Source organism: Aricia agestis, chromosome 9, assembly GCF_905147365.1.
Source record: "Aricia agestis chromosome 9, ilAriAges1.1, whole genome shotgun sequence".
In the NCBI taxonomy this organism is placed as follows: domain Eukaryota; kingdom Metazoa; phylum Arthropoda; class Insecta; order Lepidoptera; family Lycaenidae; genus Aricia; species Aricia agestis.
In genome coordinates this window covers 12,057,570-12,085,205 of record NC_056414.1, presented here as the reverse complement: position 1 = coordinate 12,085,205, position 27,636 = coordinate 12,057,570, and the positions used below count along the sequence as shown (strand labels likewise).

Genomic DNA, 27,636 nt, shown 5'->3' with positions numbered 1-27,636 from the left:
TTGCTATACCGAGCAAAGCTCGGTCATCCAGGTACTATAATTTTTAATTGTCTTAATTATAGCTCATCGATACCCTTTTATAAAAGTTGACTAGTAAAACAGCCGGCTTACAATAGCTTAACCACTAGGTAAAATTCATAATTTTGATTATTTCTTTAGCTGCATTAAAAAAACTTTGTGATATTAAAATACGTGGATTACAGAAACATTAAACTGATACGCTTACAAATAACTGTTCATTGCATAAACTTGTAATGGTTTTTAAAACCCACAAATTCATGTCTGTGATTTGGTATACACATTCTCAAAACATTATGATTTCCCAAAATATTACAAATTCTATAAGGATGCTGGCTGTATGACTGACAGTCAGAGTCCCGATTAGTTATCACAGGCGTGATAAGTAGATATTTAGGAAGTATTAAATGCTATCTTACGTCTCTTACTCGGTGTATCGTGGTCTCAAGACAGTTCCCCGATCGGCGCGTTTTGCAGCCACAAGTCGTGGATGAAACTATACAGGTCATCGCTTACTGCCACCTGAAAATAGAATGTTTATAAGTACAAATAAACGAATACACAGTTATAAAGCTTAAAATATTTTGAAAACAGATACATTTTTGATGTATACCCAATTAGTAACAAAATTAAACATTCAAACAGAGCTTAGCTATAACCACGGAGCTCATACGAAGAGGAGCTGGCCTAAGCAACTGTGCACTGTGATTTTCAACTAGGTCCTGACGTCATCATTGTGGGCGGGGCTTAAGTCAGTACACTTTCAGCGTTTGTCAGGTGCACACGTAACGAGACTTCCAATAAATTGGTGTTTTCTACGTTTTTAACAAGGAAAGGATGAATTATTGTGTTTTACAATGTCAAAGTTACTCAGACAGACGTTCTGATAATATAAATAACATCACATTGCATCTGTAAATAATTTTAAATGTAATTTAAATATAAAAGTTCTAGAACATTTCAGATTTCAGCGTTAATTATACTACTTGACACTAGATGGCCAAACCTTTGAAAGATAATACAGACGTAAATGCGTATAATTTTGCATAAGTTTATTGGAATAATCATACTTGAATACTGGTAACTGTTATACACTTAGTCTTAAACACATTTAATAGCTAAAACCGTAGTTATATAGCTTTTATTATTATACTACTTATAAACCGCCATCTGTCGTCATCTATGATAACTATTTGAAACGTAACAAATATCCAGGGCTGTATTTAGAATTATTATTTTATTAACCGATTCAGTGCGGATGACACGGTAGCCGTGTCATACATGTTTTTAACGTGTGGCGTATGACACGTGAGCCGTGTCATTAAAAAAAACGATTGTATCTCCCTCAAATTACACTTTAGAAGGTTTTACTCTGAACAAAATCATCTTAATTTTCCACGGAGAACAAGCCTATAGGCTTCGCCTCATAATATTCTGTGAATTAAAAAAAACGTAGGGGCCGTCAACCTTTTTTAAAGGTGCATTAATTGCTGATTACATGGCAGCCGCGTCTTATGGGTTTTTAACGTGTGGCATATGACACGTGAGCCTGTCATTTAGAAAGCGATTGTATCTCCCTTAAATTACCTTTAGAAGGTTTTACTCCGAACAAAACCGTCTTAATTTAAACGTAATGTGTTGACATAAAAGTATTACTAATCCACTAACGATTTTTGTTTTAATCTAAGTTGTTTCTTTCGAAAATATTTTTAACTAGCTGTTACCGCAAACTTCCTTATCCATAGGAATAAAACGTTTCCCTGCGGTTAAAAGTGGTATTGTACCTATGAGCTTTATTACTGGAACTCTCCTCCTTTTTGGAAGTCGGTTAAAAAACCTAACAACGAACTTGTTTAAATTTATCTACGAACGTATAATAATTTACATCGGAAACCCCGATTATATTTAGTATACTCATTTTTCTAACTTTGAAACCTACATAAGGTTTGCAACATCTGAATAAAAAAATCGCTTACCTGCCATTTTCAGGTTAACACTTAGTAAAACTACTCGAAGTCAACTCAAAACAACGTAGCCTTCCGTTAACATCAATGGTTTGCCATGATGTTAACGGAAGGCTACGTGGAGCCGACCACGTGCTGCTCATGCAGTCTGATTGACGCACCTACCACACACTGAACTAGCTGCCACCGACGAGGTCCCGAGCATCTCGGCACCAACAGCTGGCCGTCGACCCTACGCCTGTCTGGAAGCTCACCGAGACCTGAGGAGCTGGAGTCCCCCAAGTCGCTGTCTGATCCCAAGATAAGTGTAGTGTCCCTACCCGTGAATTAAAAATCCGCGAAATAGACTGAGGCTAGGATTCGTACCCGCGTTACCCGCTCTCCGACTTACTAGGTTTCTCTTCTCTTTTTCTTTTAAATTAATTTGTTAAATTGTTTAATTCTCTTTTTTATTTCTCTCTCTTATCTTTTTATTGTCCCTGCTCTGGGCCAGGTGACAGGCGGAGCCCCCTCACCCCGCAAATTGTCACGCGTTGTTTCTTAAGGAAATTTGATTACCACACCTCTCTGTATTAGCTCCGTGGCTATAACCAAACCTTTTTTACAGTAACCTTTTGTAAAGCTTTATTACTACTTACGATAGAACAATCAGATTTCGTTCGAATTTAATATTATTAAGCTGCAGGACATACATTTTTCTGGCAAAAAGGGGCTCTATTGTATTTGAAACTGCATACCTTATAAGGCGTAGGGTTCAAATTTCTCTTGATGTCCTGCCTCAGAGTTCTGAGCGATGCCTGAACTCTCTCTCGCACCTCCGACAGCGGCTTGGGGTGGACACAGATGCGCCCGTCCTTCCAGTATACCTGTAAAGTGTAAGGTTTTTTTAGACTTTTTTTTATAAAATAAGGGGGCAAACGAGCAAACGGGTCACCTGATGGATGGCAACTACCGTTGCCCATGGACACTCGCAACATTAGAAATGCTGCAGGTGCATTGGCGGCCTTTTGGGAAATGGAAAACATTTCTCAAAGTGTCTCTATACCAAATCTCATCTAAATCGGTTCAGCCGTTCAGCGTGAAGAGGTAACAGACAGACACACGTTCGCATTTATAATATTACGTGCTAGGGTTCGAAGGATTTGGAGAGAAAGACCTGCTGACTCTCTTGAAGACTATATTCACTAGCACTAGGTCTAACACATAACACTAAGCACTATCACTGTAATAGGTCGTAGCGAAGTCGTAGGTATCACTCTCGATCACTTGTTTTCACTCCGAAGTTGCCTTGAAGATCGCTCAAACTGAACTGATTGACTGACTCGTCTACCTGAGGCTATTTATATTGGCCGAGACGAGTTCCAGAAAGTTTCTTTCTAGAACGTACCCGATTCACTTAAATAAGACGTGTGGAATGTTTCTACAAAATTCGCGTATGTAATCGTACACCTAACGCCATCTAGTATCGAGTAGGGGATTTATGTTATCTGTGTTCCCCGAGTGGTTCCGCTGTTTGACGCTAGATAGCACTGTGTGTCGTAAGTTCGTAACAATATTATAAGTAATGATTGTCTACTAACCTTATACAGATGCTCGACCTTGCTCGGTATGACGTAAGCACGTTTGGACTCCTGGAAAGGATGTCGGCAGAGAACTTTCTGTCCCGTGCGAGGGGGCGCCTCCGTAGACCGCTGTAGAAGATCGATCAGTGCGTGCCCGTCGGCACCGAAAAGCCGGTATGCCTGGGAACCAGAGACAATAGTGGTTAGTCATAGAGAATAGAGAGTGGTTCCGACTCATAATTCATAAGTAATAGAGATGAAAGGTTGAATATCCTAGATAATAGAGATGAATGGTTTAAAAATGTTAAAATAATGGAGATGAGTAATTGAAAACAAGCGAGAATGAAGAATAGTTTGGACACCATAGACAATAGAGACGAGTGATTTAATAACTTAAGCTTATTTTAGGTAGACGCTTTTGAATACAATCAAAATCCAAATTACAAATCCGGTCGCATAATAGTACCATACAAAAAAGTGGCAATTCTTAAAATTAAACATGCTTTGGTTTTATTAATTCTGCTCAATTTCCATGTTTTAATTACACCACATAAGTTTTATTATCACACTTTTAAGTCATTAAATATAATATGCGATAATATTTTTGTTACTGCATATAAACTGATTTATTTGTTTATTTTTATAGACTCACCAACAGAACAGCATTTGTGACATTTTTTGTACATAAAATTTGTTTACAGTACAGCGTGCGTATGCGACAAAAATTAGACGAGATGAGATGTAGTGAATATGGTGATAAATGATAACGATAAAAATATGTGTGTAACAAAAAAGATATCTTGTTTTTTTAAACAAATAAAACCTTGAAATGAAACTAATACTAATATCACAAAAATTAAAATTTCAACTGTGACAGTACACCAAGTAGTTAATCATATAATCATTATAGTAGTTTCAACTTTACTTGACCGAGGGATATTTATTAAAATAGTGTTTAAGATTTCTCTTAAAATAATTAAGCTTATCAGAGAATATACAGATGTCGGGATAGTTGGATATATCATTGTAAGCTAGAGCTCAGAAGATTGTGTAGACACAATCTTCTGAGTGGTGCATAGTGACCCAGGTTTGTTCTGGCAAGCTTTACGTGTATAGATTTGTATTTATTTTTTCGGGGTAGTCTTGTAGGAATATTTATAGCTATTTTGCTCAGCAATCTAGTATTGTCCGTAGCACCAATCAGAAGTTTGTGTAGAAAAATTAGTTCTAAGTATTTACGGCGGTCTAAGAGTGAAGTTAGATGAAAATATTTTAACCTATTGGTGTAATGAGGAAGTTTTTTGACTGAACCATGTTTGTGGGTGAGATATAACAGGAAACGTTTTTGGACCCTCTCGAGACGGTTTGAGTAGATGGCATAGTGTGGGTTCCAAACCGGACTGCAGTATTCAAGCTTGCTCCGTACCAAGGCATTATAAAGTACTATAGTGGTAAGCGGATTTTTGAAGGATGTGCAGTTTCGTTTAGTAAAACCTAACATTTTTAAGCTATGACAAACGATGTGGTCAATGTGTTTATTAAATTGTAATTTGGAATCTAGTATAATTCCGAGATCTCTGATCTCTTGAACTTGCTTTAGTTGATTGTTGTTGATTTGATATGAGACTGCAGAGTTATTGTGCTTACGCGAGAATCGCATGTGAAAGCATTTATTAACGTTTAGAAGCATTTGATTTTTCTGACACCAAACTGCTTATCTATTTAAATTGCTTTGAAATTCCAAAAAGTCCTGTTATTTATTAATTAATTTTATTATTTTAAGGTCATCTGCGTATAACGAAAAATCAGAGTAAATAAAACATGTAGCTATATCATTTATGAAAATATTAAATAGTAAGGGACATAACCTGGAGCCTTGAGGAACCCCTGATAATGCAGGAAAGGGTAAAGACGTAAAACCTTTAATAACGACGAAAGATATTCTACCAGTTAAATATGACTTGAACCACGACAACATCATACTAGCAAGTCCAAACGATTCCAACTTGTGCAAGAGAATAAGATGTGAAACTTTGTCAAAGGCCTTACTAAAATCTGTATAAATTACGTCTACGTAGTTTTGGCCATCTATAGATTCCATAAGTTCGTCAATAAAAGCGATCATGTTCGTGGTCGTGGATCTAGTATTAACAAATCCATGCTGGTTTACCGAAATGAAGGACTTTACATGCCAAAGTAGGGTAGGATAAATAAGTTTTTCAAAAATCATTCCAAATGTGGGTAGGATAGAAATTGGCCTGTAGGTTTTTATGTCATGTCTGTCACCAGATTTGTGTACAGGTATTACGAGAGCTTGCTTCCATACATTAGGAAAGAGACCACTGCGTAAAGAAGCGTTAAAGATATGAAGTAGAGGAAGGGAAAGATTTTTTGCACAAGATTTGATGAAAATAGGCGGAATACCATCGCTACCTGCACCTTTATTAACATCAAGACCTTTCAGTTCTTAAGGAATATTAGAGTATGAAATATTAAACGACGTCAGAGAGTTTGAAGTAATACAAGGTATTTGGTTGTGGGAGGCAACATGAGTTGGGGTTGAAGTGTCACTGTAAGCGTCGGAGAAACTTTTGGCAAATAAGTTACAAACAATACCGACTGATAGTAAACAATACCGACCTACGCGGCCTTGAACCATGGACGCATATCATAGACATAAATTATCTACATATTTAACGTGCTCTTTGATTTCGTTATCAATGTATTGTAAGATAAGTAATATAGTATAAGATATGTAATATAATATCAGATTTGCTAAAATATGGAGTCTAAGAGCATTTATCTTTAAAGAAATATAAACTCAGAGACATTAAATAGTTGACTTGAGTAGGTATTATTATAGTAATCGTTACCAGGGCTCGGAAACCGGTTGCAGAACAAAACCGGTTTTGGTCATTGACCCCAAACCGAAATCGATTTCGGTTAAAGGTTCGGTAAAAACCGGTAAACGCAGAATACCGGTTTTTCTTTAATTTCGGTTTTGGTATTGAAAATTAACCGGTAATTTGCCGCGCGCGACGTTGCCACCCCGTGCGCAAGCGAAAAGTAAGATTTTGCATCAAGGTATACCATGGTTGCGAAGGTGCTGACGGAAGCGATTCCTTATATGATACAAGTTTGGGGGTTTCAGCGTTGTTTTAAGAACGGAAAGTATGTGCAAATTATATCCATCAGAATGATAATAGTAATGGACATTGACATGGACATTACCATGTCGTATGTATGTGTGCTGTAGGATGAATATTATGATTTATGCCTGTTATCGGCAACCATCTCGTTTCAGACAATTTTGATTTTTATAAAATGATCATACCGATTGTAATAGGTAATTAGTTTTCTATTAGGTATTTAACATTTATCAGTTAAAAATGTAGTGTTTTTTTATTTTACTCGACTTAAAAAGTGTATTTGTTTTATAGTCTAAGTCAGCGGTAGGCAACAGGCGAACCGCGAAAGGTCGAATTTTGGACCGCGAAATATTGTACCTAAATATTAATTTAAAAATTTAAAAAACTTATGGTGTATTCCGAATACTCTAAAGAATTCGCTCCCGTTGGAAGTTTAGCTTAAAGTATTTTTCAACAAATTAGACAAATGTTAACTAACGATTTTTTTTTAACTTGTAATTTATGTAAACCTCATTGTACTATCAGAGAAGTTGATTCCTATGCAGACCTAAGTAATTTGGTCGCGTTATGTCATACCCAGCCGACAGATTACAACTTATATTGAAATGACATATGCCGGCCAAATAAGATGGTACATAAAAAAATGTTTAAATAATGTACATTTTTTTCATTTCACGGAGCCCTTAAACATAATATTAGGTATATTAACATACTTAACAAGATTGCGTCATAAAAGTTTAAAAAGAATTGATACTTTGATTACTACGAATAATAAAAACTAAGGAAACATAACTCCCATACTTCACGCCAAAACTACCGAACCGATTGTAATGAAATTTTGTATACAGATAGTCTAAAGCCTGAGAAAGGACATAGGCTACTTTTTTATTGAAAAAAGGGTTGTAAGGGGGTGAAAATACGAAAATTTGTTCAAATTAAGTTAGTTCCAAAAAATCATACTAGATGGCGCCGTGCGTGTCTTACATCGCGCTAACGCTTGCCCAACATCTTTCTATAAGAGGTGGTATCATCATACATTCGAGTTCCGATTTTATTCGATTGTTATTTCTTTTTTACGTTATTTAATAAGTCAGTACTATACTATATTATATACAGTGACGTAACCTTAAACCTATCAATGATAAATAGTTTATGGGTAAAGTTGTGTAATTGGGGGGCTAAATAAGCTTTAAAATTTGGCATAAAATATAAAGTTTAATTTTAAAAAATGAAATATTATGTGCACACTGCACAGCTGTTTTGATTTAAGGGGTACCAGGGTTTTTTTTTATAAAAGCTTTTGACACCAATTTTGTTGACATCGCGCGCTATAAACTGAAGTCATCGCGGACGAAGTCGCGGGCAACAGCTAGTATTATTTTATATTAGCATGCTGTGTTCACACTTCACATCAAGAAGGTCTTTAAACACGATTTTTCGTGAAAGGGTTTTCGTGGTTTGATACCGCTGTCGATCCTGGCGACACAGGAGTTGCAGTGGTGGGAATGTGTGGTGGGTCAACGCCCGTTAAAAAAATAAATGTGTGCCTATGGAAAAGAGATATCGTAAATATCGTACCTCTTTATGTCCAGGAATAGTAACCTTGCCGACATCTTGACTCAATTTGATACGAGGTTGACCGTTGATCTCTACAAGTTTATACACACAACCCAACGCTGGTTGCCGCTGGCAGGTCACTGAAAAAAAAACGACTTAAGGCTTTTTTTTTATAAAATAAGGGGCAAACGAGCAAACGGGTCATCTGATGGAAAACAACTACCGTCGCCCAAGGACACTCACAACGTTAGAAGAGCTGCAGGTGCGTTACCGGCATTTAAGGTATGTCCCACAATCGATTAAAAGTTGTGAATCAGAATAATTTAGTTTTGTTTCTTTCGCTCATTTTAAAGCAACATCAAAAGTTGTAAGGTGGCAAAATGGACTAATAGACCTTTAGTTATTTGTTAAAATTGATTATGTTAGATAATTTAATAATGACAGAAATATGTAGCTTCAAATTTGCATAAATTCTCGTGACTCTTTATCTGGGTCAATATGTCAAGAGCGGTCGTTAGTGTTGAATAATTATGGAAAATACAGTTAAAAAGATGAGAATATTTTAGCACCATCTGTTTATATAATGTCCGTATGGCACCATTGTTTTTTTTACTCGTAATATTGTAACAAGAATAGATTTGTTTATTTACATTAAGTGAATTCTAAAACTATTACACCAATTTCTTACAATGGTGTGAAATAGTATTAAGTAGACGAAAAGGAAGGACATAGGCCACTTTTACAAAGATTTACTATAGTAGCGTAATACATCAAATCAATGTAGGAATGTCCCGTGTCCGCAATCGAAGTTATCTGCAGACTGCAACCGAACTATAATAGACCATAGACAAATAGAAAAAAAAACCATACCCAAATGTGTTCCAATTCCAAAACAGTCAATAGCGTGGCCCTGCTCGTGCAAACTAAGTATCGTCTCTTCATTGATATCATTGGAAGCGACTATAGTGAGCTCAGCAAACCACGGCAGGTTGAACTCCTCGGCGACTTGCTTGAAGATATCCCGGGCCAATATAGATAGGTATGCTAGATCCCCGCTGTCTATACGTATACCAACTGCCCGATATCCACAGTCGTGTAGCGATAGCGCCACAGCGCAGAAATTCAGCAAGCCACTTCTGTAATAGAATTAAGAATATTTATGCAAAATGGCTTTAATTAGTTACTTAGCATTTTAATTGCTGTAAAGCGAGTGCTATGTAGATAGTACATAATTATTGCACTATTATGGAAATTATCTTAGTTTATGGACAAATTATATCCACCTTACTAGTAAAATATGTAAACAATGGTTATGCTGCATAATGTTTTGTCCTCGTCAAATACATTGGAAAAGTCGCTCAAAAGACAAAGACAACACATTGTATACGATAGTCGTTTTCTATTTTTTTAGTTTACGGGTGTTTATCTATTATTTTGATAAGTATGTAATTCTGTACCTAAAGTTGTACATAGGTATATTTTTTCAATGAATGATAATTTTATTGTTGAACATAATAGGATATTTCTTGATTAAATCTTATCACAGAACTAAGCAGGAAAATAAAACAATGGTTTAATAAAAAAAAGATAAAAGGCCATTTACTTCACCTAATTATTTTTAAATGTAAGCAAAGATTACTTTAAGAATAGATAAAATTGTAGCCTAGAATAATAATCGGTGTATCTCATGTTTATCTGTCGGTCAGCTTAGAGGTAATTTAGCATGGAAATATTTTGCGACATGGGAAAAGACACATTTAGAAAGATTTTTGTTGCAGAAAAAATACTGCTCCCGCGCGATAAACAAATTTTGGCGCAACGGAGGTCCGACATCTTCTAGATATTTTATATATTCAGTCTTGTACATCGATCGCAAAATAGATGTCCTTAGGTTCAGTCTGCAGACAATGACCAAACAAGTCAATGACTCATACGGAGTGAGTCAGCGGAAAATCTAGACAAGTGCGCATCTAGTTTAATCTAAAATTTAAAAAATAAATTAATAAAAAATGTTTGTGGTTGTTTTTCGGACAGACCTAATAAAAGTTATAAGTGTTATTAAAGAGACAAAAATTGTGGAGGCACATACGAGTGAATTAAAATTTCAACAAATATTCGAGGAGAAATTACGGAATTATGAAATGGATGGACGCAGCCTCCCCCGAAAGGGGGGTTCGGGGGACACAGCCACCCGTCAAAACAAAACAACAAACCAGTTGGCTAAGCGTCGTCTAGCTGTAGTGTTGAACGTTGTAGTCAACAAGTCGGCTAAACGACGTATAGCCGTGTGATTGAATGGCGTTGTTCAGTCAAAGGGTTTTTTTGATTGAATTTGATTGTTTGATTGAACGGCTATTTAAACCAGTCGTCTGCGACATCTATATGAAATTTCCAGTATGTCTGAGAAAGACAAGCATAATACCTTAAATATAAAATATATTTTAAGCCATTGCTGGCTTTGAGGGCGGCGACCGATTCAAGAAATTCCGTAACGAAAAACGCCTAACGCTCCCAACTCCGACCGGCACAATGCGGCGCGGCGGTGCGGCGTTGCCAGACTTCGGCACAGTGTTTACACAAACACCGTACCGAATTCTGGCGTGCGACTAGACGTATGCGACTACCTCTAGACGTGGACTCCTCTTAAAATCTGTGCGCTATGCTTTACCGCGGCAGTCTCTGAGTGCCACACATATTTTTATTTGTAATGAGATAATGTATAAGGCTATATTTTGTTATGTATGAATAAGGGGCTCAGCGTTAGCGTAATTAAAAGATTCATTATGATTCATAAAATATCTACCGGTAGAGTTCGAAGTTGTATACCTTATTAAATACTTGCTTAGTTAAAATTGTGTTAAGCTGTTAGTAAATAATAAATATCAAGCAGATTGTAAGATATGTGATAAAATAGATTAATTGAAGATTATTTTATACGTCTTAACAAATACATACAATTTAATGGAATAAGATGCAGTTTATTGTGATTAGGTATTTGTAATCAGCTTTTTGTTGTGTTGACTGTGGTTGTGTCTTGATAAGCGACTTATGTAGTATTGTTAGCAGAATGAGTGAAACATGCAATCTATAATTCGTATCAGTTCCATTATAAATGTAATCAAACCCCGTTTTATGTGGTTTTATTCAAGGCTTCAAGACTAATGCTTAAGCTAACAATAATCTCTAGGGTTTATTTCATTTATACACATCCTGTTAAAATACTAATAATAAAAATATTTTAACAAGTGATTTGTTATTTGTATCTACTGTCTTCTATCAACTTACTTTCCAATATATCAGAATAGGATAGAAATATCGAATATTCGTGTCTACTACACTATTCTTTTTATCAACTTTTTTAACGTCGGTATGTTGATATTAAAAAGTCGATGAAAAAGGAATAGTATCCTCCCGTTCGTTGACTTGAATTTACAATGTTTCTATCTTTTTCTGAATGTGGGAAGAGTGACGGAGACAGAAACATGGAGTAGCAAATTTAAATATTTTTATTAGTAGGGAACAGATGGAATAGTGTGAGTGTGCAGTCCCTTTACAAAGCAACTGTGCCCAATGGATGTATACTCAGGACAATACGTCACACTGAAGCAAATCGACGGGACGTGGTATGTACATTTCGTTCGAAATGAAGCGCCGTCCACATACGCTCCATAGACAAGCGCTATGTGCGTGTAACCTGTCAACTCATGCCTTATGCCCGTACGCATAAACCGCTCTCACACTCAATATCAATCTTGGCTGATACGCTCTCGAGATGGTCTCTATTTAGTAGTTTGATATCAAGAGCACTTAAGGTTTGACAGCACTAAAGAAATAGCCTCTCAAATAACAGTTTGATAGCGGAATTTCGTTAATTGCGTTCGCACTCAGTTGATACTTTACATGAGTACAGTACGTTCATAAATTAAAACAGCCAAGAGCGATCTTGAGCGTTACTGTGAGAGCGGTTCAACACGGCCTTAATGAGCTCCTCGATCCTGGATGAGTCATACAATAATGCAAACGATACATTTCACCATTTACCTCAGTGTGCGATCGACCGTCGTCGCAGGTATATCGGATCCACAGTTGCTATTGTAACGACCGTTGCGTCTGTGAGGTGCTAAGCCAATATTATACCTCTTCACGTCGTAGGTGTCCACTAGGGATAGGAAGCCCGTTGGGAACGCTTGGGCGTACGATATAAGAGCGGCGAGTTCTCCGTCGCTGGCTTCGTCCGGGGACACGTCCATGATACTAGATAGCCGTTTCCTCCACGCGAGTGACAGTTCTAGGAGGTTACACTGTTCCCGCGTCACGGCGTGTCTCAGCGTGACAGAGTGTATGTCCTCGAGCGTGCTAAACGACGTCACGAAAGAGTGCGCGTGCGTCCCCTTCACGGGAATGTTGAACATTTTCCCGGCCAACACGTTACTTGTCCCATCGAATCCACCTGAAAGTTGACGAAGATTATTATTATAGCATGATATGGAATGTGATCTCTGGCATGAAGAAAAAACTGATATGTTGAACAGCCTCCGATGTGATTCTAGAGTCGTTTGTTACGGTGATCTCGACTCGACGTGTTAGGCAGCGCAAACAATTTCCGTGCTTTCAAACGTTTTGTCATAAATCTTATATCTTTAAATGAGCAATTCTTGTGTATGAAATTTAGTATATAGGGGGTTTCGGGGGCGATAAATCGATCTAGCTAGGAATCATTTCTAGAAAATGTAATTTTCATCGGATACCGTGCAAAGCTCGGTCAAACCGTGGTGCTCCCCCTCTTGTTCCGACATTAATTATTGTCATTACAATTTGGCTGTCTCCCGCTTTGATGGGGAGGAAAACTGGATATATCCTACTCCTCCTACATTTCTTCTGATTAATTTCGTTGCGGGTCCCAAGACAGATTTAGCTTGTCCCTCGGGCACCCCTGAGATCATATAAAAGGGTTTTCGTGGTTACTGGTTGGATACCGCTGTCGATCCTGGCGACACAGGAGTCGCAGTGGCGCGAATGTGTGGTGGGCCATTTGCCCGTTCAAAAATATTAAAGCATTGCGAATTAATTATAAGTTTCAGGGTTTTTAGCTTTTCAGTTACCCCCGCGATGGTGAATAGGCATTTTCATACCTAACCGCAAAAACCTTTTATATTAAGGTTCTTAAAATCTTAAAAGGAAAGAAAATACATCATTAAAGACACAATCTTGGTACATCGTTTTTATTACCAAGTCATACAAGTCATAGTAAAGTCAATGTTCACCTTTGTAAGACCATGATAAGTATAATATTATGTTACACAACATTCTCTTTAAGGACGAAACAGTTATCGACTCGACGCACTCGGTATTTTATGTTCTAACTTCTAAGAACAAACTATTGTAAATACTAAATATGTATATAAACGAGCTTTTGCCTGCGGCTTCGCTCGCGTTAAGAAGAATATTATAAACAAACTTTCATCCCCTGTTTGAACCCCTTAGGGTTGGATATTATCAAAATCCTTTCTTAGCGGATGCCTACGTCATAACATCTACCTGCATGCCAAATTTCAGCCCGATCCGTCCAGTGGTTTGGGTTGTGCGTTGATAGATCACTATGTCAATCAGTCAGTCACCTTTGAGTTTTATATATATATAGATAAGTCTATGGTAAATATTATCAACTCGCATGATAGGGCAATCTACAAATTACGAGAGATATGTTGGAGGATAGGGTGTTCAAACTTTCGACGGAGTGAAGATTGTCGAAACACATTCGGGAGACCCTGTAGTTTCTCCCTATAGCTGGTATATGGTTGCCGTGGGTTGATCGTATCCGGAACTTAGCGTCGGCGTGAAGTAGACCACCATGGTTTTAGTGGTTAGATCCTACGAGTCCCACATACCCCGGCCGATGTCCCCAACCCGCCGAAGATGCCCAAAGCATTTCCCTATGTAAAAAAACCCTATATCCATACTAATATTATAAATGCGAAAGTGTGTCTGTCTGTCTGTCTGTCTGTTACCTCTTCCGATCAAACCGCTGAACCGATTTTGCTGCAATTTGACATGGTGATACTTTGAGTCCCGGGAAAAGACATAGGATACTTTGTATCTCGGAAAAATGTACGGTCCCCGCGCGATAAACGAATTTTGGCGCAACGGAGTTGCGGGCGTCATCTAGTAATTGATACAGCAGACACAACGCTCTACACCTATGGAATAAAATCTACACCAAACTGAAGAAACCTGTTTGATAGAGCACAACATATTAAACGTATCATTATCATTTAACCTGAGGTAGACCCTAGCTAGCATTAGCTGTTGAAGATCAGCGACAATCAACGACGATGACACAAGCCATCATGAATTCATGAGTCACCACGACCTTAGCGACACAAAAGGGCATGCACTACAGACTACTCCTAACCCTTGCAACTTCGAAACCTAATCAATACTTTGACGGATTCTCGCTAATATTTAATGGCTAAAGTGTTCAATGTCACGGCTCGCATGATACGGCCAAATTAGAAAAAGTTATTGGGAAGTTGTTGAGTCAATGGCGCATTTGGGCGTGTTATAAACAAGTCGGAATAGCCCGTGCCTGGCACCATGTGATCTGGTTTCGCGGCAACATTGCCCGCAGGAATACGCTATTATAATCGATAGAGGGCGGCAAAAGTAATTCTAACTGTGCTTATTATGATTAAACTTCTAAGTAACTATAAAGCTTGGCATGTAAAGACTTAAAGTCATGCTAAGGCCTTAGCACGAACACAGTAGATATGCAAAACAATAGAAACACTGGCGGATTTTATGGACAAAATAAGAGATTTATAATAATTTGATATGTTGCCTAATTTTCAGCAGAAAGGACCCCTTCTATGGAACTTGGAAGTAATTCGCAGCGTGCAGAACGCGTATCAGTACAATGAAAATTGCTTGAAGAAAAGCTATAATACTCGTACATACTAGCTGAGACTTTTACCATACACCTACAGAATTCGAAAGAAATAATATGTTGAAATACTTATTAGCAGGGGCGGCCTTACCCTTTGCGAGGCCCCGGGCGGCAGGTCTTTGCGAGGCCTCGGGCAGCAGGTTTTTCGAAAAAATTGTATTTTTTGGGTTTCGTAGCCAAATGGTAAAAACGGAACCCTTATAGATTCGTCATGTATGTCTGTCTGTCTGTCTGTCAGTCCGTCCGTATGTCACAGCCACTTTTCTCCGAAACTATAAGAGCTATACTATTGAAACTTGGTAAATAGATGTAGTCTGTGAACCGCTTTAAGATTTTGATACAAAATTGGAATAATTATTGAAAATTTTAGGGGTCCCCATAGATACAACTGAAACAAAAAAAAATTTTTTTCATCTAACCTATGCGTGTGGGGTATTTATGGATAGGTCTTCAAAAATCATATTCAGGTTTCTAATATGTTTTTTTTTATAACCTGAACCGTTTGCGAGTGAGACTCTTCCGAAGTGGACTTATTATTATTATTATTATTAAAAATGTGTGTTACTTCTAACTTCTAAAGTATAATAAGTCTAAAAAATATATATGATGTATATGACTATAAAAACTACCAACGAAAATTGGTTCGAACGAGATCTAGCCAGTAGTTTTTTTTATACGTCATAAATGGTAAACCATAATTTAACTTTCATTAAATCAACTGAAATATGAAAATAAATCAAAAACCTCTTAATTTCATAAAAATAAACCTTATTGCTGCTGCGGAACCCTTCATGGCCGAGTCCAACTCGGCCTTGGCCGGTTTTTTTTAATTTGCTTGACGCGAGGCCCTTGCAAGAGCGAGGCTCCGGGCGATTGTCCTGTTCACCAGACACCACCCCCTAAAGCCACCTCTGCTTAATAGTACTTTTCTATTTATAATTTATCCTTTTTTTCCTTGAATAGATACATAGTTTATAAACTAGGCTATTCTCGTATTCTCAATCTAGGTAAGTAGAGCCAATCTAGTTTCGAGGTTCTTGAATTGAGCCCTTTGCCTAAAACGTCTGGAACATTTTCTATTTATGGTAACTGTACAAGAAATATGGAACTCGGCCTGCGCACTGTGGTGCGCTTTGATAAAGGCGCTTGCGCTATTTTCTAGGGCTCAAATGTACTCTTACCAATGTATGAGTATTTGGAGGCAGAAAGACCTCCGTCGGGTCCTTGCGCTCGTCGCAGCCCGAACTCCAGCAGCGATATGTTCTTGCCGGCAACCATGCGGTATCGAGCTGCATTCGTCGCCATCAAACTGAAATTAAGGATATATTTAAGAGACCATTGACACACCCCTATTCCTACCAGTTTAAAGTTGTATAAAATCCTACCTCATGACGGTTGTATAAAATCTCTTATAAGGTAATTACTAACTTTTATCCGTGGCTTCGCACGCGTTTATGACGTAAAGTATTGTACATATCTCTATTTTAATCCATTTTGAAAAGCCTTTCTTAGTGGATGCCTGCATTATAAGAGGAATAGTATGCCTGTAGGGTTGCCAGGCGTCCGGATAAAACCAGACATAGTCAGGCTTTTTTTGAGAAAGTCTGGCTTTTGTAAAGCTCGGCCTCTACAATTTTATATGAAAATCCTACTGATGTTGAATTGAAGTTATTGATAAACTGAGAGTTGAGACTTGAGATACTCAGTCTTCAATAGCTGTAAAGTGTTTGGCTTTTGTATACGAATATCCGGCTAAGCTGACCGGTTTGTCCGTCTGTTGGGCTATTATATGCCTGTGATCTATCAGTCAATCAACTTTAACTTTTACATAGAGATCTGCTACAATAAGGAAAAAAATATTGTCTCGAGTTTTTAAATCAAAGTTCAGATAAACAGTTTAAAAGAAAGAAAACAATGTTTTAATTTATATTGCCAATTGTTCTTTGTCGTGTCGTTGATCGTGTGCACATTTCGATCTTATTATAATGGCCATAAGGTCTACAAGCGACAGAGCGATGTAAAAAAACAACATTAACCCATTTAGCCGTCCCAGTTTATACGTAATACATATTCAATCGGTTGCAATTAATTAACCAAGCGAAGCTTGACTGATACGCGCTGATATCGCAGTTTGTAAACATAAGTATGACGATACTACTAACATATTATATTAGTACTTACTTATCATTTGTCGCTCTAGCCTCTACCTCAATCTAAGGCTGGATTTAAACGCGTCCGCCCGAACGCGTTGGCTGTAGCGATATCGATTTTTCTCAGCAATGACTAAAGCTAATCAATCATTCCACACACCAATCATGTTATGCTATGGGTAATTCAAAGACAAAGATATGATTCATGTCTTCATCAATCAAAAAGACCTATGTAAAAAAGGGATTCCTATTTTGCCCACAGAGGAATTTAAGCTACCAAAATTTGTACATAAATTGGTTGAAATGAAATGTATTTACGGTTTTTACATTACGCGACAAAAACCGTTTTGTCGCTTAGGCCCTTTTCATTTTTTGCTATTCCATTGCTTGTTTAATTTGCCCATTAATTTGGCCATAGCTTATATGAAATGTATTTACGGTTTTTACATTACACGACAAAAACCTTTTTGTCGCTTACGCCCTTTTCATTTTTTGCTGTTCCATTGCTTGTTTTCTATGAGAGGCTCGGGCTGGCCGAACTTCAATGACGAATTATTGCTTGTTATCTTGTGATCTCGCGGTGTAGCTGCCAAACCACGCGTTTGGTCGCACGCAATACGCATATATCCAGCCTTTTGTCTAAGTTTCAAGGAAAAGTTTTCAGAAATTGTATGAGCATCACTTTACTTCAGTAAAACGAATATTATACTAAACTAACGATAACTGAAAACATAGCGAGATTTTTCCTGAAAAGCCGCCAAGTGCGAGTCCGACTCGCTGTCACATACAATCGCTTGTGATCATTGATCTCGCGGTGTAGCTGCCAAACCGCGCGTTCGGGAGGCGGGCGCACGCATATTATATCCACCCTAAGTTTCAGGGAAAAGTTTTCAGAAACATTATGAGCAATTTATTCCTCAGTTATCAGTAAAACGAATATTATACTAAGCTCAGGGCCGGTTTTAGCACTACCACTTACCAGCGCCCTGGGCGAGATTTCTTCGACGCCCAGGGTGCTGATAGTGCTGAAAAAATTTGGCGCCCAACAATAGGAACTAAAAGCATAGCAAGATTTTTCCTGAAAATCCGCCAAGTGCGAGTCCCACTCGCGCATAAAACTTTAAATTTTATTATTTACAAACGTGACTGTACTTTGATCTCTGCCCGAATACCTAATCAAATCCGAAAATTAAGCCTCTCAAGTTACACGCCGTCCTTGTACTTTAGATAAGCATACTCAGACAGTGGTAGCCTTATTTACGGCCGAACTCAGAGTTTTAATGAAGTTAACCTGCATTTAATGAAGAGTTTGATATACAGTGAATGGAGCTGTCAAAATCTTCATTTTAATTACTGTATCTAATTAATATTCGTCTCTGAGTGCGGCAGTTAGTGTTACTTTTCATCGAAACGAGAGAAAAGAGTTCTACATTTATGAAATCGCGGTTGAAATTCGAACTTTATCTACCATGCTGCATGCATTTCATTGCCACAGTCAGTGGCGGCCTTAGGGAGTGGCGAACAGGGTAATCGCCCGGGGCCTCGCTCTTGTAATGGTCTCGCGTCAAGTAACGGCTCATAAAGTGGCATTCCTGGTGTCGGTGGCGGTGGCCAAAAGTCCTGCCGCCCGGGGCCTCGCAATGGGTAAGGCCGCCACTGGCCACAGAAATAACTTTAAGATGCACCAGGCCGTGTAGCGCGGCACTGTGTTATTTGCAAGAGCTGCGCCGCAAAAAAATACAGTGCACGTCTCGATTCATGTGAGCTGACCCTAACTTTGAAAAAGCGTGGAAATAAGATGCATATTCTAAAACACTATCCAGTTATCTTCGCCCGTACCTACAGAACAAACACAATGATCCGTGAACAAATACGATAACACTTACCTTGCAAAGTTCACGAGAGTCAACAGCGTTGTCTCTATGAGCTGCGTTATTATGAGCGGGCCTTCGATCCTCATGAGCGGAACTCTGAAACAATTAACTTGGATGAATATTAATAATTTAATACGTCGGGTGGACATGTAATAAATGATGTTAAAAAAACTAAATATACACGCTTTATTATTTACGAGCTTTTGCCCGCGGCTTCACTCGCGTTAAGAAGTATTATTATATACAAACTTTCATCCCCTATGTGAACCCCTTGGGGTTGGAATCCTTTCTTAGCGGATGCCTACGTCATAACATTTACCTGCATGCGAAATTTCAGCCCGATCCGTCCAGTGGTTTGGGCTGTGCGTTGATAGATCACTATGTCAATCAGTCAGTCAGTCACCTTTGAGTTTTATATATATAGATTTTCATCTTTTATTTGAATAATTATTATTTGTAAGTATTCGTTTTTTTTTATTTCACAAAAATTGGATTGACGTACTGGACATACACTTGGGCATCCTGCATAACTGGCCTGGTTTTAATGAACCGGCCGCCATCACCGAAACTTGTGGTATTGTACTATAATAATTTAGACAGTACCCCGATTCTATTTATGCAAGTTATTAAGACAGTGATAAAGATTTCAGACAATTCACAGCTTATCTTAATCTTAATGTTAAACTCTGTACATCTAATCATAGCTGATTAGATGTACAAAGTTTTAATTTTATAAGAATTGTGTAAAACATAATATTTAAATTCAAAAACAATTCTACAACATCATCAATAATTTAAGGAAAATAACAATATTTTAATTGGAAGTCCAGTCCAATTTAACAACTTAATTACATAATATAAAAATTAAATGTTAATTATTATTATCTTGTTATGATTACAATTATTATTCTTGTATCTCAATCATCAAAATCCAATTGTGAAGTAAACAAAATATATTGAGTCAATAACTTGGATGAAGTAAAATATTTCCGGCACTTCATTTTAAAAAGTTATTCACAAACCTGGAATAGTAGTGAGAAAAAGTTTTTTCACAAAACCATTCCAGGTTTTTAAATACATAATACTAAGCAAAGGCCAATGAACAATAGTATGTATATTTATACCGTCTCGAGAGGTAGTGCACTCTATTTTAGTCAAGCACACTTATATCTGCCAATAAATTAAGAGTGGAATGAATTAAAAATAGACATTGAGTTCTTACTAGCGTGAAGGAAGTCATGTCTTAAGAACATGAGTCACTAAAGTCAAATTAATAGATACATATATTATACAATGTTGAGTTTAATGACCTGATAAAAAAATAAACCTTAGTGGAATGTTTATTTTTTCAAACCAAACCAAAACTTTATTTTTTTTATAAATCCATACTAATATTATAAATGCGAAAGTATCTGTGTCTGTCTGTCTGTCTGTCTCGCTTTCACGCCAAAACTACTGAACCGATTGCAATGAAATTTTGTACACAGTTATTCTAGAGTCTGAGAAAGGACATTAGCTACATTTTGATGTGGGAAAATATCTTATTTCCATGAAAATATCGATGAAAATTAATTCGCATTGCGCGTGGCCAGCGCTCATCCCGGGGGTCCTGGGTTCGAGTCCCGCAGGCGGAACAAAAAGTTTTCAATATTCCTGGGGGATGTGTATTAAAATAATATTTCAAAAATCTTAAGTATATTTTATGTATAATATTATAAAAAATCCAGAAATATATCGATGCAATGAACATTTTAGTTCTAATACGACTCAACAGATGGCGTTTTATTTTTTACTTCATTGTAACATAGAACTAATCATACTTATAATAATTAGTAAGTATGTTTTTGTTTATAGTTTTTAATACGTTAGAATAATATGTTTAATAATATTATCACTTGGTATATATCAATCTATCTTATCTTATAGAACTCATACTGCATTTCTAATATAATATACTAGCTGTTGCCCGCGACTTCGTCCGCTAGGACTTCAGTTTATAGCGCGCGATGTCAACAAAATTGATGTCAAATGCTTTTATAAAAAAACCCTGGTACCCCTTAAATCAATACAGCTGTCCAGTGTGCACACAATAAGTATTTCATATTTTTTATATTAAACTTTATATTTTATGCCAAATTTTAAAGCTTATTCAGCCCCCCAATTACACAACTTTACCCATAAACTATTTATCATTGATAGGTTTAAGGTTACGTCACTGCACAGATAAAGTACTGAGTTATTTAATACCTACCGTAGAATAGATCAACAATCGAAAAAAATCGAAACTTAGATGGAAGATGATACCACCTCTTATAGAAAGACTTTTGAGCAAGCGTCAGCGCGATGTAGAAGACGGACGGCGCCACCTATTATGAATTTTTGGAACTAACTTAATTTGAACAAATTTACGCATTTTCACTCCCTTACAACCCTTTTTTTCAGTAAAAAAGTAGCCTATGTCCTTTCTCAGGCTTTAGACTATCTGTATACAAAATTTCATTACAATCGGTTCGGTAGTTTTGGCGTTTGGCGTGAAAGCGAGACTGACAGACAGACAGACAGACAGAGATACTTTCGCATTTATAATATTAGTATAAATTATGTGCACACTGCACAGCTGTTATTGGGTATTTTGATTAATTAAGGGCCGCGCTACACCGGAATGGCAGCGGCGAGGCGAGCACTTTCAGCGCTGCCATTCCGATGTAGCGCAGCCCTAAGAGGGGTACCAGTTTACCAGGGTTTTAAAAAGTTTTTAAATTTGACACAAATTTTGTTGACACCGCGCGCTATAAACTAAAGTCCACGCGGACGAAGTCGCGGGCAACAGCTAGTCATATATATAATTATGTATGATTTATAACAAAAATAAAATTTTGGTAACATTAGGGTTTTATACATTACACTAATAACTTCCATTCTCAGCATGCATTGAAATGTTACCTTTATGTTAAGTAGCTGAGTGAATTAAAAGAAACTTGTAAATTTCAATGATAATAGATAAAAAATTCAACCTGCATTATTTCAACATTTCAGTCACAGATTAGTAAAGTTCTCTGATAAGTTAAAATGGAGTAAGTGTACCTACTTAGTGTGCAATGTGATTGAACCATTTCAATTAGAAGAAAATATATTATTGTCAGTTACGATAATTTACAGGTAAAATACGTGGGAGAGCCATGCTTCGGCACGAATGGGCCGGCTCGACCGGAGAAATACCACGTTCTCACAGAAAACCGGCGTGAAACAGCGCTTGCGCTGTATTTCGCCGAGTGAGTGAGTTTACCGGAGGCCCATTATCCCCTACCCTATTCCCTTTCCTACCCTCCCCTATTCCCTTCCCTTCCCATCCATACCCTCCCCGATTATCCTATTCCCTCTTAAAAGGCCGGCAACGCACCTGCAGCTCTTCTGAAGTGTCCATGGGCGACAGAAGTTGCTTTCCATCAGGTGACCCGTTTGCTCTTTTGCCCCCTTATTTCATAAAATAATAATAATAATTATATGCGGATCATCATCTCATCATCATAAAAAAAAATGCGGTTGTAGTCTACTAGACTTATATATGTACATATAAACAAAATAATTTACTCTATAAATATAATAAGACTAGATGTCCCGCGCGGCTTCGCCCGCGTAAATTAGAAATTTTACAGAATCCGTAGGTACATTTTCCCATAAAAAATATTTCCCCCGTTTTTCCCACATTTTCCTGAGTTTCTTCTGTCGTATTAGTCTTAGAGTAATAATATAATATAACCTTCTCGATAAATGATGAGTCTTACTCGATAAATGATCTATCTAACACTGAGATAAGTTTTTAAATCGGACCTGTAGTTTCTGAGATTGACGCGTTCAAGCAAACATACTCTTCAGGTTTATAATATTAGGTAGATATAGATTTTTTTTAATTATCGCTTGACAAACTCGAGTCTCGATCTAAAAGACTATGAAATGGTATAATATGGTAGTGATGATGATGATGATGATGATGAAGAATGTAATTTGCATAGTAGCATATGCTTTCTATTCTTAAAACAACGCCGAAACTCCCAAACTTGTATCTATAAAGAATCAGGAATTCTCTCAGCACCTTCCGAACCACGGTATACCAGGTATATCTCGGTGCAAAATCTTACTTGTTGGTAGCATATGCTTAGAATACTTCTCACGAAACCGAAGTCACCATATGTTTCCCTATAAGTTTTGAGGAGTTCCCTCGATTACTTATGGATCCTTCATCAGATCACCACTTTTCTGAATATAATACCAAATTGGGATGATACCCTATATACCAAAAGAAAAATTTTGAAAATCGGTTAACAAACGGCGGAGTAATCGTTGAATATAAGAAAACGAACATAACACCTCCCCCATTTTGAAAGTCGGTTAAAATTGTAGCCTATGTGTTATTTATTTAATATTTTAATCAGCACATGAATTGAATAACAAAATTTTTTTCAAATTAATCGTAGCACCATCTGTCAGGACAAACTAAAATTGAAATAGAATAATATTGAATGCGATGATAGCGCCGTCCGCCGGATCTAATGTAAAACATTCCAAAATCAACAACTCCTTTTAAATAAGAAATTAATTGAAAAAACATTTTCCAGTAGACCAAACTGTAAATCTAAACCATTCTCGAATCTCCACGAACACACACAAAAAATTTCATCAAAATTGGTCCAGTCGTTTAGGAGGAGTTCAGTCACATACACACGCACACAAGAAATATATATATTAAGATTGGCAAAATTGTTCCGAAGTTTTATCTTAAAATTCTAACTTTACAAATCATTTTAATTCTACCAAAACTAGTTTTACTATGGTATTTTCTAAAACTAAATTCCAGAAACTGTTCTAGTACAATTGATGCAGTGATCACTTCAATTGTCCTCGAAATAAATAAATAAATATCTTGTGGTTTAAACCAAAACATAATTGATACTTAATACATCATTATGACCTCAACAATATAATGAACAGTTAACTATGTATTAGTTAAAAAAATAAATGAACAATAAAAGTTGACTTAATTAGATATTTAAGTGAATTTTTATTGTTCATTTATTTTTTTGTTTGATAGATAACAGGCAACAATTTATCAAATCTTTTGTCAAAACGGTGGCTTAAATAATTAATGTGCAATTAATAAAAAATAACATACCTTGGAAATGCCACAGAGCCTTCCTCTATAGCACTCAATTTCACATCCTTACAAGTTAAATCTTTCAAATAGTCGTAAAATTCTGTTTCAATGTTAGCCGGGAGCGTTTGCCTCAGATACTCAATATCTAAAAAACATTAACAGGTCAGCAATCATAAAACTGAATAGTATTGCTTATATTGGGTCAGCTTTTATTATTAATTTTAAGGTAAATATTCCGTATCGCGCCAGCAGCGATTTTGAGGCCATTTTTATTTATTTCTGGGTGTTGTGGTCTACGTTCCAACCTAACCTAACCTACTTTTAGACTTTCTGGATTGTGTATGTTTTTGTTTTGGCGGGGGGCTGAGCCCCCCGTCCCCCTTTATGGGGGCCGGCGCCCCCCCGTCCCACCGCTTCGGTATTTGTGACTGAATAAAAAGGGGTGGTCAAAGGGGGTTGTATTTGGGACGGGGGGGACGGGGTGGTAAGCAAAGCCCGCCAAAACAAAAACTAACACAATCCAGAAAGTCCAAAAGTAGGTTAGGTTAGGTTAGTACATAGACCACAACACCCAGAAATAGGAGCCCCGCATAGCGAGGCTCCGTCTACTTTCTTTTGTAGTAGTTTGTCAATAAGAGGTTGTATTTTTTTCCCATAGTGCCCCGTTTCCTTCAGGCCAACCAAAATTAAAATTAAAAAAAATTGTTTAATTTTGTTTACAGGAGAATCAATTCCGAATACTTTGAAAATTGATTTTTTTTTAGATAGAAATAGTCATGCGCCATCATAACAATACTAGTACTGATGTTTACAGATTATAATGCGACTTTAAAAAATAAAACTGTCTCAAAATCGCTGGTGGCGCGATACGGAATATTTACCAATTTTAAATAAAAATGTACTTACAGCTAAAATTAACAAGATAAAATAGCATTCAAAGATTTTCATACCACTATCTGAATAATGAAAGTTCTCTAAAAACTTCAAACATTCTTCTAGTCCAGCGAAGATTGTAAATTCTCCATGAAAAGGGTTAGTGCGAAAAAACAGATCAAATACCGCAACATCATTTGCTTTTCCTGATTTCCAGTACGCATAAGCCATTGTTATTTGATACAAGTCTGTAAAAATATAAACAGCTGAGGTGGTATTTCCATTTTTTTTTATTCACACAAATGTACATTATTTTATGCAATTATCATTATAAGGATAATAGATAAAAAAAATATATAGTGTTTATACAGATACCTTTTATTAAATCATTACTAATTTATTTAATACAAGTACAATAAATCCTATAAGGTAGAGTTTTAAAATTGGCTCCAAAATAAAGTTTCTTTACTATTAACATACCTGTTAATAAAGGCTGCACTATCCCATTTTGGCGTGCCATTTTATAGTTACTCTGATTATCACTCATTTTTGATAAAACTTTTACAAGTTGAAATTACTCCGGAGACGTGAGGAATGTATGCAATCTCATCAACGAGTAATACGTAAAATAGTATCATCGTGATTCGTGATGAGCAACACTTATCAGCGCGCCAAACAGTTTTTGACAGAACTTCAGTTTTTATTGCACTACGCAGGCGTAAAATTGTATCGACGTAGTACTATTTATGCATGCATTTGTAATTCGTTAATAATAATTATTATAAATTAATGACCTTCAGGTGCAATACAAAGGACAAACTTGTTTTTACTTTCAATTTGCTTCTTTGCAAATCGCAATAATTCAAATTTTCAATTTTCCACTTTTGACAAGTGAGTAGTGACATTTTGAGGTGAGCGTAGCCGTCAAAGTCATTGTCAAAAAAGTTTTTTTTATATAATTGGCTTACAGCATGGAATAGTAGGTATATTATATTAATTCCATGGCTTACCGTTCAGCCGGCGCCAGAGTCTGGCGCCGGTATTTGCGTATTTGAACACATGTCTGGCGGCCAGACATGTGTTCAAATACGCAAATACCTAAGTGTGGCACTGACATTTGCCTATTTGTGCAAAGTTTGAACACACATTTGTAGTTTGCTATCAAAGTAAACAAACTTCAAAGTTTGTGCGGCCTGCCATACTTGTCGCACAAACTTTGGACTTTGGAGCAATTGTAGATTTAAACATCAATAATGAAGTGGAGTAATGACTTAGTTATCGAATTTCTTGAACTATTTCAAGCCGAAGCCTCAAAAATTTAATGATATTATAAAAAATGTAATGCACTCAAATAAAATAGATTGATAGCGTCCACAAAATAGTCGTCCAATCTGTCAGCCATCTTTGCAATAACTGTGCCGTAACACATTTGAAAACAAGTCTGGCAGGCATATTTGTGATCCTGTTTGCGCACGTCAAAGTTTTCAAAAAGTTTGCTCAAACTTTGAAGCACATGTCTGGCGCCGGCATTCGACAAGGCTTTAATTGAATGTGTCAATGTCAGTCAATGTGCGCTGCTGGTAAAGGAGAACTGTCAAAAATGACGTTTTTGTATGATAGAAGATAGAAGCGTTAGTTCCTTTTCTCGCCACGTTCATAAACAGTCTTGTCGAACTCTACGAATATATTAACCCATCAAGCCCCATAAGCTCACCGGTGAGCGAGACACAATAGAATAACAATAGATTTCCAAGGATCCACGAATCACGATCGAAGGATTAATAATGAAGACGCATTCGAAACTTCGAATATATAAAATATCCAATCATTAATCACACGTCTGGTGTAAGAGAAGCACTTCAAAACCAGGGATGTCAGATGTACCAATTTCTTGGTACACATACCAGGTTTTGGTTCCACGTACCATGTACCAAGACTACTCGGTCCTTGTACGCAAATATACCAAGATTGGCCCTTGACCGACCAAAATACACTTACCATATAGAATAACCGGCTTTCAAAGATGCATGTAAAAAAACATTCCAATCAGATTTCCTTCATAATATAAAACTTTTTTATAGCAAGCAGTCTCGATAAACAGTTGTGTTGTGTGTAAAACTGTTTCTTCGAAATCTCAATTTGTTTACTTCGGACTTCTTTTCCATTGTTTGGTTAAGCATACGAACCCTCGTTTCTTATAAAAATCTTCGTTATAAATCATTTATCTATTTTTTTTCAATATATTTTACATTTTATACCCGAATTATGCAGTATAATATCAAAAAGATAATGCAGTTCAAAATGATATTTCTTCCGTGCGTTCGATGATTACTGCCCTCTATTAACAGTAGGTATACGAAATTAAAATATTAATTTTTTTCACTGGGATGCCAC

At 36.8% G+C, this 27,636-nt stretch overlaps 1 protein-coding gene across 2 annotated transcripts; it reads right to left on the bottom strand.

Annotated features, from left to right (window-relative positions):
• LOC121730131 (nicotinate phosphoribosyltransferase) lies at positions 1 to 26,122 on the bottom strand. 2 transcript variants are annotated; one of them, XM_042119013.1, is made up of 11 exons: positions 25,723 to 26,122; positions 25,320 to 25,490; positions 24,388 to 24,514; positions 19,230 to 19,313; positions 16,375 to 16,502; positions 12,292 to 12,700; positions 9,121 to 9,386; positions 8,272 to 8,390; positions 3,563 to 3,724; positions 2,720 to 2,848; positions 1 to 540 (listed from the first exon to the last, which is right to left on the bottom strand). In XM_042119013.1, the coding sequence occupies exons 1-11, from the start codon at positions 25,787 to 25,789 to the stop codon at positions 463 to 465; spliced, it is 1,740 nt and encodes a 579-aa protein (XP_041974947.1). In that variant the 5' UTR covers positions 25,790 to 26,122; the 3' UTR covers positions 1 to 462. The 2 variants fall into 2 exon arrangements, with proteins under 2 accessions (XP_041974947.1, XP_041974948.1); XM_042119014.1 differs by having other exon boundaries at positions 12,388 to 12,700.
• Positions 26,123 to 27,636: the final 1,514 nt, after the last annotated feature.